The 14,079-nt window shown below is 38.5% G+C and overlaps 1 protein-coding gene across 1 annotated transcript in view; it reads left to right on the top strand.

The window, feature by feature from the left end:
• pnocb (prepronociceptin b) overlaps positions 1 to 14,079 on the top strand; it is an 83,798-nt gene that overhangs the window by 45,353 nt on the left and 24,366 nt on the right. The window contains exon 2 of the mRNA XM_057822143.1: positions 10,660 to 10,908. Within this exon, the coding sequence (XP_057678126.1) occupies positions 10,774 to 10,908 (135 nt within the window). The 5' untranslated portion in view covers positions 10,660 to 10,773. The remainder of the gene's footprint in view (positions 1 to 10,659; positions 10,909 to 14,079) is intronic.

Below are 14,079 nucleotides of genomic sequence, written 5' to 3'. Positions count from 1 at the left end.
CGATATTTATCAGACAACTGTAATAAATTATGTAAAAAAAAAAAGCGTTTTTAACCATCAAGTTTACAATAAAAATTATGTCTCGAACATTTGGTTTTATGCTTTTCAAGGCCTGAATTCTGACAAAAACAATTTCATGACTTTTAACATTTTTTTAATGACCACTGTACAATTTTTGTCGAAATCACATCATTTACACATATAAAAAATTCAGGAGGCTAAGAGGAACAAAAGTTTTACAGTATTTAGTTTTCGCTAAAAATGTACGGTTCACCCAAAATTAGCCAAAAACATACGCATTCATTACTAATAGCCAACATTTCCCATTTATTTTTAATGGCCCTAATTGCCATTCATTTAAATGGCACAACAACCATTCACTAACCCAAATCCAAATTTACCTAAAGTTGAAGTTTCTGAGTTAATTCACTTCCGAAAATATCCTTTTCCCCTTGTTTCAGAGCTCTAAGGATGAAATTAAAAATCTCAAATAAAACAGTTCATTAAAAATTTCAATGTCGTTTATGAGATATTGTTTCATTACTGTTTCTTGTAACTTTGGGAACATTTGTTTTCATAAACATAATATTTCAAATATGCATTTTTATTTCTGGATCATGTGCCCCTGAAAATGTATGCATCCCTGTTACCATAATCCTTTTAGCATGGTAGAGGAAGAAGAAAGGAGTGAATCAGATGATACGCTGGATTTGACATCATCAGACAGTTTTCTAAAAGAATGGGAAGAACAAATTTAGTCCTCGCTTCTATTTTTCATATTTTCATGATATAGTATAGTGTTGCGTAAATGTCTCACCTTATCTCGTGCAGGCCATGTTATGCATATGATTAAAATAATACAATTACTTATTTTTTATTTATTTATTTATTTTTTTTACTTAATCACTTAAGTAAACTCAAGGTCAGCAGAAACTGAAATGTCTAATCTGAGAAAAAAAAATAACATTAGTACAGATTTGCAACTCTGTTACCCACTACAATCTTCAAATCAATTCTATTACAATACATTACAAATACATAAACAGTGATACCTCTACATACGAATATAATTCGTTCCAGGACCTGGTTTGTAAGTCGAAATGGTCGTATGTCGAGTGGGATTTTCCCATAAGAATACATTATAACCTACGCTAAATCCTTAATATATGCTCCTGGTACAATTACAAATTACAGATACACAGAGCAAAACAAATAAATTATAACTACGAATCGAAATAATGAAAATAAATAATCTAATGCAAGCTCGTGGGTTTGCATAGGGACGGGTGGGACATAACATTAGCAACTTTTCAGGATGGTCAAATTGTCCCCACAAACTTTTAAGCAACCTTATTTGCATTATACAGTATAATGTCTTCCGTTCTATAGGTAATTTCCCATATGTTGTAAGAAAAGAATTGACCCTACCATTATTATGTGAATTACTTTTATTATGTCCAGACTTTACAGATGTTACCCTTTTCACTTGAATGTGACAGTCCATTTTTTTCTTCAAACGCACGTTTTAATGGCTGATGACTTGACCCCCCCCCCCCCCCCCCCCACACACACACACACACGCACTCACAGCCCCAGCAGAAATACAACATGTCAACAACATGCCGCCTCCTCTGCCCCCTTCAAAGAGGAGGGATATTAGAATTTTTTTTTTCAGCCAGCTGCAGCCACTGTAAGACATGTAAAAAAGTGGAGGTGGGGAACACACCACTAATTTTGCTACTGATAGTCCAACCTGCATCAAAGTTAACATAACATTAAACAGTGTGAATTTGCTAACCTTTTTGTTGTTTCACTGTGCTTTTGGACAAAAGCAGTAGTGTTTTACCTGAAGGAAAGCTCCATTTATATTTATTTTTGTTATTCCCTGACTAAGAAGTATTTTCATTTATAATTTCTTTACTTAGACCAACAATGTTGAGTGGCAAATGTTTATTTTTTTTGCATTTCTGGATAGATAAGAGATTATTAACAAGTTTGTATTTATTGTGTATGTTAATATCATTTATGTTCAAATATTGCAGTTTTAATATGCTAATAAAATCCAGACATCTATTCTGTTTCTGGAAGTTTTCAAAATGTTTCTTTAGTAGTTTTTGAAAACCAAGTTTTGAATCGAATGGTGTATCACCTGAACCAATACATATGAAAGTACAGTATAAGTCAATACAGATTTATTTTGCGTTGATTATTTAGCTGAACACTTAATTAGGTTCATGTTCGTGAGAAATGTAGCCCTGACCCCCGTTCACCCGATCTGTTTGGTCTTATTAATTTCCCGCCACCAGCAAATAGTGTTATGCTGTTATATCGTCCCTACCAATGTTGACACCAAACCTACGCCCTTGATGTAATTAATCGGGTTGTAATTTGGCCGTTGTGTTTTGCATGCTGTTCCTGAATGCACCGTGTGACTGACGAGCAGAGGTTGGTAGTAACGAGCTACATTTATTCCGTTACATTTGCTTAAGTAACTTTTTGATGAAAATGTACTTCTTAGTTTTACCACACAACATTTTTACTTGAGTATATTTTTGAAGAAACACTATTCTCACTCTGCTACTTTGGGCAACACTAGAGTTGTTACATTTTTCCTCTTTATTCTATATATTGACTTTATTTTTGCCAGAGATGCGGACAGTAGAGCTACCTGTTTCACCAATGAGATGTCGCAACAATAAGCACAGGAATCCATTATACCAATTAGAGGTAACAATGTTTTTCTCCACTAGAGAACACTCATGCTCTTTGGACAGGTCATAGTGTTCTGGACTAAATTAGATGATTTTTGTGTCATCTGTTTTTTGGCAAAATACGGTCATGTAATAGGCTCAGCAACTCTGCAGGGATCCCAAACCATCGGGCCGGGACCAGTAACAGTCCGTAGGATATTTGCTACTGGGCCGCAGAGGAATAATAAAAATTGTTTTTAAAGGACGCAGTTTAGCCTATGCCTCATGACTAATCTGAGAAGAGATTTGCGCCACCCCCTAGTGGTTGTCCACCATTACTGGGGTGTTTGCACACCTGTAGAAGCCCAGCGTTAGTCAAAACAGTAATGTTAGCTGCTGTTGGCTGGTGCTGCGGGTACCGACATCTTTGGACAGCTTTTTTGAGCCAGAATAGGAGCCTAAAACCAAGTCCATTCTGCATAATATGTGACTAAAAGCAAGAAAATGCTGCTAGGCAAGGGAAGAGAACTTGATGTGCCTCACAACAACACTTGTTGATGGACATATATCGAGACTACGTGCATTCTACTTTGATGATGGAAGGCTCGAGCTATGCTGCACCTTTGTTAATATTTTTCTAATAATTTTTAAAATTGTGATTGACCTGTTTTGCACATGCTCCATTCATTTTAAATAAAACAAGAAATTGAATCATGTTGTCCAAAAGTTTTATTGCCATCAGTATCTGCAATAAAAAAGAATGACATACTATTTATGTTCATATGTACTGTACATATATGATGAGCTCATAATACCATAACTATAATCTAACCAGATGATGACCAGATACCTTGGAGTATTTCCTTATAACGACAAAATCCGTGTCAGCACCTTCTGCGTTCTGCACCTGTAATATTTGCAATTTTGCCTCATTTCATCATCATCATCATCACGGCTCTTGCATTGGGGCTGGTTTCCTGTCCCATTGCGTAGAACTGACTAGGTGAGCTAGGCCCCCCCAGTACTGGCGGTCTTGTGCCAGCAGATTTGCATCCTTCAAGGTAACTCCTTGTTGTTAGAGGTCATCCACGATGGTGTCAAGCCATCGAGTGCGGGGTTTCTCCAGCCTGCAGCCTTTGGGTCAAACTTCAGGATGGCTCTTGTCAGGTGGTCAGGAGGAAGACGCAGAACATGGCCAAGCCAGAGGATGCGGCTCTGTGCGGCCAGGCAGGAGGCTCTGGGCTGATTTGTCCGGGCTCGCCGGGTTTCGTTGGCAATTTGCTTGGGCCACCTTATGTTCCTGATGGTTCTGACAGCCCTGCTGTCAAAGCAGTCTATTCTTGCGGCCAGTGTCTTGTTTAAGGGCCATGTTTCAGAGCCATAGAGTAGAATAGAGAGTACGGCGGTGTTGCAAATTCGGAGCTTTGTCTTTTGTGAGATGGACTGGTGCCGCCACAGTGGTTTACAGAGAGACTGCAGGGCAGAGAATGCCAGGGCTCTCCGGTGGTGAACCTCTGATTTAAGATCCCTGTTATCGGCCATGGTGGACCCCAGATAAACAAAGCTCTTCACAGGCTCTACGATGTCATCACTAAACAGGATGGGGGATGGATCAGGTCCCTCACCGACATGCATGAATTTGGTCTTAGTCCCTCTCATGTAGAGACTAACCTTTTCTGCCTCTTCATTGTATACACTCAGAGCGTCCTTCAGCTGTTTGTAGGAGGTGCTCAGCAAGATGGGGTCATCCGCGTACTCCAGGTCGGTCAGTTGGTAGTTGCCAAGGGACACTCCAGGTACTCGCTAACGGACCCTGCACATCAGTTGGCCGATCACACAATTAAACAGGTCTGGAGCAGCTACGCAGCCTTGGCAGATACTACTGGAGATGGGAAACCACTCAAATTCACGGCCGTTGACGCGGACACAACTCTGTGCATTGCTGTAAAGCAGCCAGACGAGGGTGGTAATTTTCGGGGGTGGGCCAAGGCCTTGTAGGATACTCCACAGTGATGATTGGTGGACTGTATCAGGCAAAATATTTGTAATTTTGCCCATTTTTGTCCTCAAGTGGCTGGCGTATCAATCTACACCTCATATTAACACAGGCGCACAGGTTGTTAGAATTTTGGCCACGAACGATCAACGAGGTGATAAGAACGAACGCACAGCACAGAAAGTCTCAGAGCCTCATCTACATCGTGCTGAATCCATTTAGGGAGATTCCGTGGGTTCCTCTGGTTTGATTTAGCAGTTTTAACTGTGTCTACTTACTTCAACCACAATTCATGTTGTTCTGTCTAAACTAGAATTCGATAGAAGAAAATGTCAAAGATGGCGCCGCCCAAGCTTGGTTATATCTGTTAGCTGATCTAATCAATTGGTAGTTAATTACCTATTATTGATGAATACAGCACAGAAAATCAGAAAAGTGGAGGCTATATTATTTTTTTTGTAATCAAAATCCAATTCTGGGAAGACCCTCATTTTGACTATCCCTCTTCATTTTACCCAATATTTCTAAGTGCCGTTGGAACTATAAGTCCCCGCAGAAAACCAGCATAAGAGGACTGTGAATTCCAAAGTCTTCTGCCTTCTGCAAAGCATGGTGGAGGCTGATGAAACAAAAAAACCTTTCTATTAGACTAACAAGCTCCCCTCATTACCCTTTACTGAAAACATAATTGACAATGCAGTAAATTGTAAAAGTACACAATATGCGGAAATCAATACGGAGAATTGTGAACTGATTGTGGAATGGAAAACCAAATAATTCTTGTCATGAAAATACGTGGATACTCTGTACGCTGCGGTGGAAACAAGAATAATGCAGACACGGTGCACAGCTTTGTGTATTAATAATGTGGACGAGAGCGTAAAAGCTGTCCTTGTATTGTGAGCACACATTCAAGCTTGACACCAGCAAGAATGCGACACTGGGTCACCAATTTGCTCATTAACTCGATCAGAGAGGACCACTTAAGGGAGAACACAACAGTATGAAATGGACTTAGTCAGCAGGCAGGTGGTGATCATTCCAAACATTTCAGTACGGCAAACAAACATCTCTCTAATGATTTCCCATGAAGCCTTGCATGTGTATTTCTAAATGGACCACTGCTACGCACAACCTCTTTTACATGCTATTGACTACATGTAAAGCAACTACACGGGAATGGTCACCATGAGCTATTTTTTTTTCTTTTCTTTTTTTTTTTTTTAATTTGAATGTGCGCTCCACTGCATCCATCAATACTCCACCCACTCAGTTGCTTGTCAAAGATTTTCACTCACTCTCTGTATGATGTACTGAGCACAATATTATTGAGTCACCAGTTGCTCACTTCTCCGTATTCACGAGAGCTTTTAAGACATTTACAAGTAGGAACTTAACATTACAGCTCATTTTGAAAGTGGCTTTTCATCTATAAATATGACTACCATTCATTATTCATTGAACCCCAAAATTATCCAGTATGTGTGTTCATGTTTTTTTGTGTGTGTTCTTGATTTGGATTTATTTTTAACATTCCAAAATTGCTAAACGTCACCAGGATTCAGTAAAATATTGCTAGAGATTATGTATCCTTAAAAATCATCTGTGGCAGAAACAGCAGAGTGGACCTTATAAATTATACTATTTCCCCAATGGGTGTGCCAAAGGTAGATTTAAATGCACTGGAGAAACGAAAAAGTCAGAACATTTGAGCTATCCCGACTCATCGACGTAGCTGACGTCATCGATGACGTAAATGCATCGACAAGCACACCATCCCGTTGACGGTTAGTAAAGGGTTAAAAAAATATAGAGTGGTATGAAAAAGTATGTGAACCTTTAAGAATTTCACACATTTCTGCATAAAATCACCATCAAATGTGATTTGATCTTTGTCAAAATCACACAGATAAAAACAATTTCTGCTTTAACTAAACCAACCCATTTATAGGTTTTCATATTTTAATGAGGATAGCATGCAAACAATGACAAAAGGAGGAAAAAATAAGTGAATCATCACATTTAATATTTTGTGGCACCCCTTTTGGCAGCAATAACTTCAACCAGACGCTTCCTGTAGCTGCAGATCAGTCTGGCACATCAATCAGAACTAATCTTGGCCGATTCTTCTCTACAAAACTGCTGTAGTGCAGTCAGATTCCTGGAATGTCTGGCATGAATCGCTGTCTTTAGGTCATGCCACAGAATCTCAGTGGGGTTCAAGTCTGGACTTTGACTTGGCCACGTGTATTTTGTTCTTCTGAAATCATCCTAAAGTTGATTTACTTCTGTGTTTTGGATGATTGTCTCGTTGCAACATCCATCCTCTTTATAGCTTCAACTGTCTGACAGATGGCCTCAGGTTTTCCTGCAAAACATCCTGATAAACTTTTGAATTCATTCTTCCATTAATGATTGCAAGTTGTCCAGGCCCTGAGGCAGCAAAACAGCCCCAAATCATGATGCTCCCTCCACCATGTTTCACAGTGGGGATGAGGTGTTGATGTTTGTGAGCTGTTCCATTTTTCTTGCACACATGCCGTCGTGTGTTACTCCCAATTCAATTTTGGTTTTATCAGTCCACAAAATATTTTGTCAAAACGTCTGTGGAGTGTCCAAGTGCCTTTTTGCGAACATTAAACAAACAACAATGTTTTTTTTAGACAGCAGTGGCTCAGTTGGTCATAGTTTTACATATAGTTGATGTGTGCACAGAGATATTGTAATGTGCCAGTGATTTCTGTAAGTCTTTAGCAGACACTCTAGGGATCTTTTTTACCTCTCTGAGTATTCTGTGCTGAACTCTTGGCGTCATATTTGGTGGACGGCAACTCCTAAGGAGAGAAGCAACAGTGCCAAACTCTCTCCATTTGTAGACAACTTCTCTGACTGTCGATTGATGAACATTCTGACTTTTAGAGATGGTTTTGTATCCTTTCCCAGTTATATACAAATCAACAATCCTTGATCGCAGGTCTTCAGACTGCTCTTTTGACCGAGCCATGACGCACATCAGACAATGCTTCTCATCTTCAATTCTTACCAGTTGTGCGTTTTATAGTGGGCAGGGCAGCTTTAAACCACTCATCGGTGATTGGGCACACACCTGACTTAAAGTGTTTGGTAAAAATTGGCTTCAATTGCTCTTTAAGTCTCTTGAGACAGAGGACGCACTTAATTATTTTTCCTTCTTCTCTCGTTGTTTGCATGCTGTCTTCATTAAAATATAAAAACCTATAAATAAACAGGTGGTTTTAGTTAAAGCAGACAGTGTTTTTACATCTGTGTGATTTTGACAAAGATCAGATCACATTTGATGGTGATTTCATGCAGAAATGTAAGAAATTTCAAAAGGTTCGGATACTATTCATACCACTATATATATATATATATTAGGGGTGTGGCAAAATATTCATTTTCTCATTTTTTGTTCATTATAGGGCATAAACAGGTCACTTCCTGTTGAGTTTCAGTCACTGTCTATTCATTTAGAGAGATTCCCATGTGACTTATTGTTACCCAAAATCAACAGTTAGTGACCCATAAATCCCCGAAAATCAACAGGAAGTGACCCATAAATGCCCCAAAATCAACAGAGAGTGACTGAAAATCAACAGCAAATGACCTGTAATGCCCCCAAATTAAAGTCTGTGCTTGCCATTGACCGCCATAGACGTCCAATCTGTTTGGCATGTGATAGAACCCTCCCAGTTCAACTATATTGAACATATAATAGTGATAAACTTACAGCAGCAGGATAAAAATAACTTTTTTTGCTTGTTTGCTTATAAGATGTTTTGTATAATATCCTAGAATGATTTCCTGTCCAATGTATCGATAATCGTTGTATCGCCATATCGTGAGGTCATTGTTATCGTATAGTTTTGTATCACAAATCGCATCGTATTGTGAGATGCAAGGAGGTTTCCACCCCTAATATATACATATACAGTTTATATGTACATTACATTTTTGCATCAGGAGAAAATAATTTTATTTTTACTTGTAAAGTCAATTTTAAAGCAAGTACTTTTGTACTTTTACTTGAGTAACATTTTTTCTTAGATACTTGTACTTTTACTTGAGTCATCTTTTGCACCTATATCTGTACTTTTACTTAAGTAAAAAAAAGTGAGTACTTTATCCAGGGCTGTCAACAGACATGTAGGGGCCCGGGGACAAGAGACCATTATAGCACCCCCCCCCCCCCCCCCCCCACACACACACACACACACTCCACCCCTGCGTACTTTTAACGCTTTGCAAGCAATGACAGTGTAAATTTTCAAATTATTTGAGATGGACAGTTAAAATTTAACAGACCTTAATGTGATGTGACACAAAATAAACAATTTCCATCTATTTTCCCATGTAGGCTACATTACAACTGAGAGTGCTATGCCTGCCTGCTAAGCAACAAAACAGTATAACTAAACATCTTGTGCCTGCCCCCTCCACATCCCTGAGGTTATCAAGCCCTCAAACAGTGATTCGCCTAGATTTTTTTTAACGGCAAAGTCATCTATAACATCAGTGAACTCCAGTTTTGAGCAAGCTCACACTTAATGGAGAGCATGGCTAGGTTGTTAATCCTGCCCTGTGATATGATGGAGCGTAGGTAGTTTTAAAAATTATTTTCATTTTACTGAAGGGTCGCTCTCCTCCAGCTACAGTCACTGGCAATAAGGAGTTAAATTGCAGCCTCTAATCTGAGCGAGCAATAATGGATTTTGAGCACAGAAAACACCGCTCCTGCTCTTGCTCAATTTCTGCACACCTGTGCTGCCTCTATTCTGAGCGAGGAAAAATTGAACCCTTGATCTCAGAACTGTGAGGCAGACGTGCTAACCACTCAGCCACCGTGCCGCCGAACACAATATTTATTCTGAAAATTAATTAAATAAAAAACAAATATGTGAATGTAAAGTAAAATAAGTTAAGGGTCATTCAGGGGCCCTTATGGTCCTGAGGCCCGGGACAACATTGCCCCCGTCGACGGGCTTGACTTTATCCACCACTAAGTTTTATACATCTTCACAGAACATTTACGCAGGCATGACCTGTGTGAATGTTCTGTACTTCACCAACTATGTAAAGTCATGGTGCCACTCGAAAGACCTGACTTTACATAGTTGGTGAATTCATGACTTGTGTGAATGTTCTGTAGACAAATATACAAAGAAAATGAGCCTGACTTGTTCTGCTTACTCAAGAGAATCTAAATTCCTTTGTTAAATCTCATAAGCGCAACAATATGTTTTAATTGAATAACCTTGTTTTATTTTTAAAACTGAGCCACATCAGAGGGTTCAAAGAGCTGCGGGTTCCTGACCTCTGACCTAAACAGTTAAAAATGCCAAATCCCTCAGAAGTGATTAACAATGTTTCACATCTGTTTACTGAAAATAGGCTAGAGGGCACAATAAAATAAACCTGTGTTTACAGACGTAACCACCAAAATCTCCACAGTTACCGAGCATAAGAAGCCACATACTGTATGGTTTATCTTGTTTGTGATGCATGGACCAATAAGTCAGCCAGCTGTGTATGAGCAGAAGCAATTTAAAATGATCTGAGTGGCTGTTTTTCCCCCGTAACAGGTTATATTAAAAGATATGGGGGGCACTCACATGATAGATGGGGTCCAGGAGAAGCAGTGTTGCATAGAGACCAGTGTTGCATCCTTTCTGCTTTTCAGGAATACAGCTTGTTGGTATCCATGAAGAAACCATTTCAGTTCCTCATGTGGGAGTTCACCTGGTACTCTTTAGAATAGTGTCTGCATGCCTCACCATGAGGTAAAACAACCAAGTGATTTGAACGATATAGTGCTTCGAGTTATGCCCTCCTTTTACAAGCCAGCACAATCCAATTCTTGGACGTTCTCTAACCACCAATGATAATGACAATCCAGCTAACAATTTTTTGTAACAGAAACTGATGCAATCATGTGTAACTGCTTTCTTTCCTTAGGCTTGACACACTTCTTTACAACCCTGACCTTATCCAGCTGTTGTTGACCCTTCTTCTTGATTCCGCTGCCTCTTGGGCTCCTGTTTGCTCCTGCTTATCTGGGTGTGCAGAGCCATGAAGATCCCACTGTGGTGCCTGCTGGTTCTGCTTCCATGTTTCGTCACCCCTGCACGCGCTGACTGTCAGGGGGAGTGTGTGGCGTGTGGTTTGCTCCTGCAGCAGCAACAGCAGGAAGCCTTTAACACCATGGTAAGTGTGTGTATTTTAATCCATCAAAAACGTCATGCTTGAGTTCTGTTTTTTGTAGGATCGTTTTTCATTTCAAGTGATTTGCTGGCTATTAAAAACTTCTTTTGAAGGGTGGAGACAGCTTATCAAAAAATAAATTGACTAATTCACACGAAAACATTCAAATAAATACAAATGAAGTCAGTAAATGTTCCCGATAGGGCTGTTAAAATTATCGCGTTAACGGGCGGTCATTAATTTTTTAAATTAATCACGTTAAAATATGTGACGCAATTAACGCACATGCCCCGCTCAAATAGATTAAAATGAGAGCTCAGTGCAATGCCAACTTGTTACTTGTGTTTTTTGGAGTTTTGTCGCCCTCTGCTGGCGCTTGGGTGCAACTGATTTTATGGTCTTAAGCATCAATGAGCATTGTGTAATTATTGACATCAACAATGGCGGGCTACTTGTTTATTTTTTGATTGAAAATTTTACAAATTTTATTAAACGAAAACATTAAAAGGGGTTTTAATATAAAATTTCTATAACTTGTACTAACATTTATCTTTTAAGAACTACAAGTCTTTCTATCCATGGATCGCTTTAACAGAATGTTAATAATGTTAATGCCATCTTGTTGATTTATTGTTATAATGAACAAATACAGTACTTATGTACCGTATGTTGAGTGTATATATCCATCTTTTGTCTTATCTTTCCATTCCAACAATAATCTACAGAAAAATATGGCATATTTCATAGATGTTTTGAATTGTGATAAATTACGATTAATTACGATTAATTAATTTTTAAGCTGTAATTAACTCGATTAAAATTTTTAATCGTTTGACAGCCCTAGTTCCAGATTTTCCACATATTCTTTTTGGACTTTCTCTACTTGAGAGATATTTCATTTTAAATCAGTTTTTATTCATTTCAGAAAAGTAAATACACGTTGCCCCGAGTTACGACTTACCCGACTTACGTGAGTCTCGTCTGCCATTTTGTCCCCAGTCGTTTTTTTTTTTTTTAGTTCTTGCCATGTCAGGATCCCCTCCTCCCCCAGCAGCGTTGACGCTGTCCTGCAGTTCCTGATGGCATCAGGTCCCACATCTTTGTGAGTCCCGATCCCTTTTTTTTTTTTTTTAGTTGGGACGGCGGGCTTGCGTTAAGAAAGGCGACGCTGGTGAACTGAGCGGCCATGATGTCCCACCTCTCTCGCCCCCCTACTCTTTCTCTCAGCAAGGCGACTCACTCGCGAGTAAAGCCTGAATAGTTATTATTTATTCATTTTTTTAAAACCACGAATAGTCATTCAATATAACGGCATTTAACACAACCTACCTCCCAGTATCTTATTTTTTTACTTTATCTTATTAATATGACATATATGTTTTGGGACAGTTATTTTGAGGTTTAGGGGGTATTTGGAGTACTTCAAGGGTTACATTGCCAGCCTAGGAACGGAACTCGTTCGTAACCCAGGGACTACCTGTACAACATTCAGAACTCTGGCAGTGATCATTCACCACCCAGACAGACAAAATAAAGTGTATGAAATTTGATATCAGCCTACAGTGGGCAGTGTTGTTAATCTTACTTTTAAAAAGTAATTATTTACAGTAACAAATTACTTCTCCCAAAATGTAATTGAGTTAGTAACTCAGTTACCGCAACGTAAGAGTAATTAGTTACTCGGTAAAGTAACTGATGTTATTTTTCATGTTCTACACGTTATTACATGATCCATTCAATATTAACAGATTGAATTGAACTGTCTTTTTCATTAAAAAAAAAACATAGGTCACCCTTTTTACATTTTTTTTTATTTCACAAAAATTTCATACAAAATGTAACTTTTGAATGCTGTGAGAAAAAAAGCCTTTTTTCTGTTGTAATGAACTGTGACTTGCGTGTATGGTCACACCCCTAATATATATAGATATATTTTTCAATACTCAGGTGAGGCTTAAATCTCTTCTATCTTTGCTCTAGTTGCTTTGATTTAAAAAAAAAAAAAAAAAAAATCACAGACGATTTATGGATACGTCATTCAAGAAAAGTTTCGAGCAAGTGACTATTTGTGGTACTAAAAATAAAAAACAAATTATTATTATAAGGTAGCATCTACAAGGACAACGCCCACTTGGGTATGATAATGCATACTGAACAAGAAAACAGCCTATTATTTTCAATTAATTGTACCCACCTGTACGCTACGAACTGTATGTAAAACGTTTTCCGAGCGTTTAACATGACGCTTGCCATGCTAAATGTTAATGCTAGCGAGAACGCGAATGCTATGCTAACGCTCCGAGCCACCTAGCATCGCGTTTGCAATGGCGTCACAACCCCCTTTCCCTCCTCCCCTCTCCTGCTCTGCTCTCTCTGTGTCTCTCGTCATTCAACCAAATTGTAGTAACACACCTTCACGTCCTTGGTAATGGTAACGGTGTTGCAAAGATGGGAAAAGTAATTAATTAGATTACTCACTACTGACAAAAATAACGCCGTTAGTCACGCTGTTATACTCTAATACCGTTATTAACAACACTTACAGTAGGGAACTAGTGTCATGAGCGTATGAGCAGAGGTGAGTAGTAACGCGTTACATTTACTCAGATACATTTACTTGAGTAACTTTTTGAGAAAAATGTACTTCGTAGAGTAGTTTTACCACGGAATACTTTTTACTTTTACTTGAGTATATTTGTGGAGAAATACTACTCTTACTCCACTACTTTGGGCTACACTACAATCGTTATTATTTTTCGTCTTTATTTTACATATTCACTTTATTTTTGCCAGAGATGCTGACAGTGGCCATCTCAGTTTCACCAATGAGACATCGCAACAATATCCACACGACTTCATTATCCCAATCAGAGGTAACAATATTTTTAATCCACAAGAGGACACTCATGCTGTTTGGACGGGTGATGTTTCATCGTGTTGCTCTGGCCTGAATTTGATGATTTCCGTGTCATCTTTTTGGTCTAATATGGTTATGTAATCAGTTATAGTTAAGTATAATAATAACATTTCATATACAATAAATGAAGTTGTAATGAGAACAAAATATACCATTATATATTTAAAAAAAAAAAAAAATCAGACAATGTAAGCTGTTACTCACAGTGTTACTGATAACTTGAGTATTCTTGTCAACGAATATTTTTTTTACTTGAG

Source organism: Corythoichthys intestinalis, chromosome 19 (genome assembly GCF_030265065.1).
Source record: "Corythoichthys intestinalis isolate RoL2023-P3 chromosome 19, ASM3026506v1, whole genome shotgun sequence".
Lineage (NCBI taxonomy): Eukaryota > Metazoa > Chordata > Actinopteri > Syngnathiformes > Syngnathidae > Corythoichthys > Corythoichthys intestinalis.
This window is presented reverse-complemented; position numbering and strand designations above follow the sequence as displayed.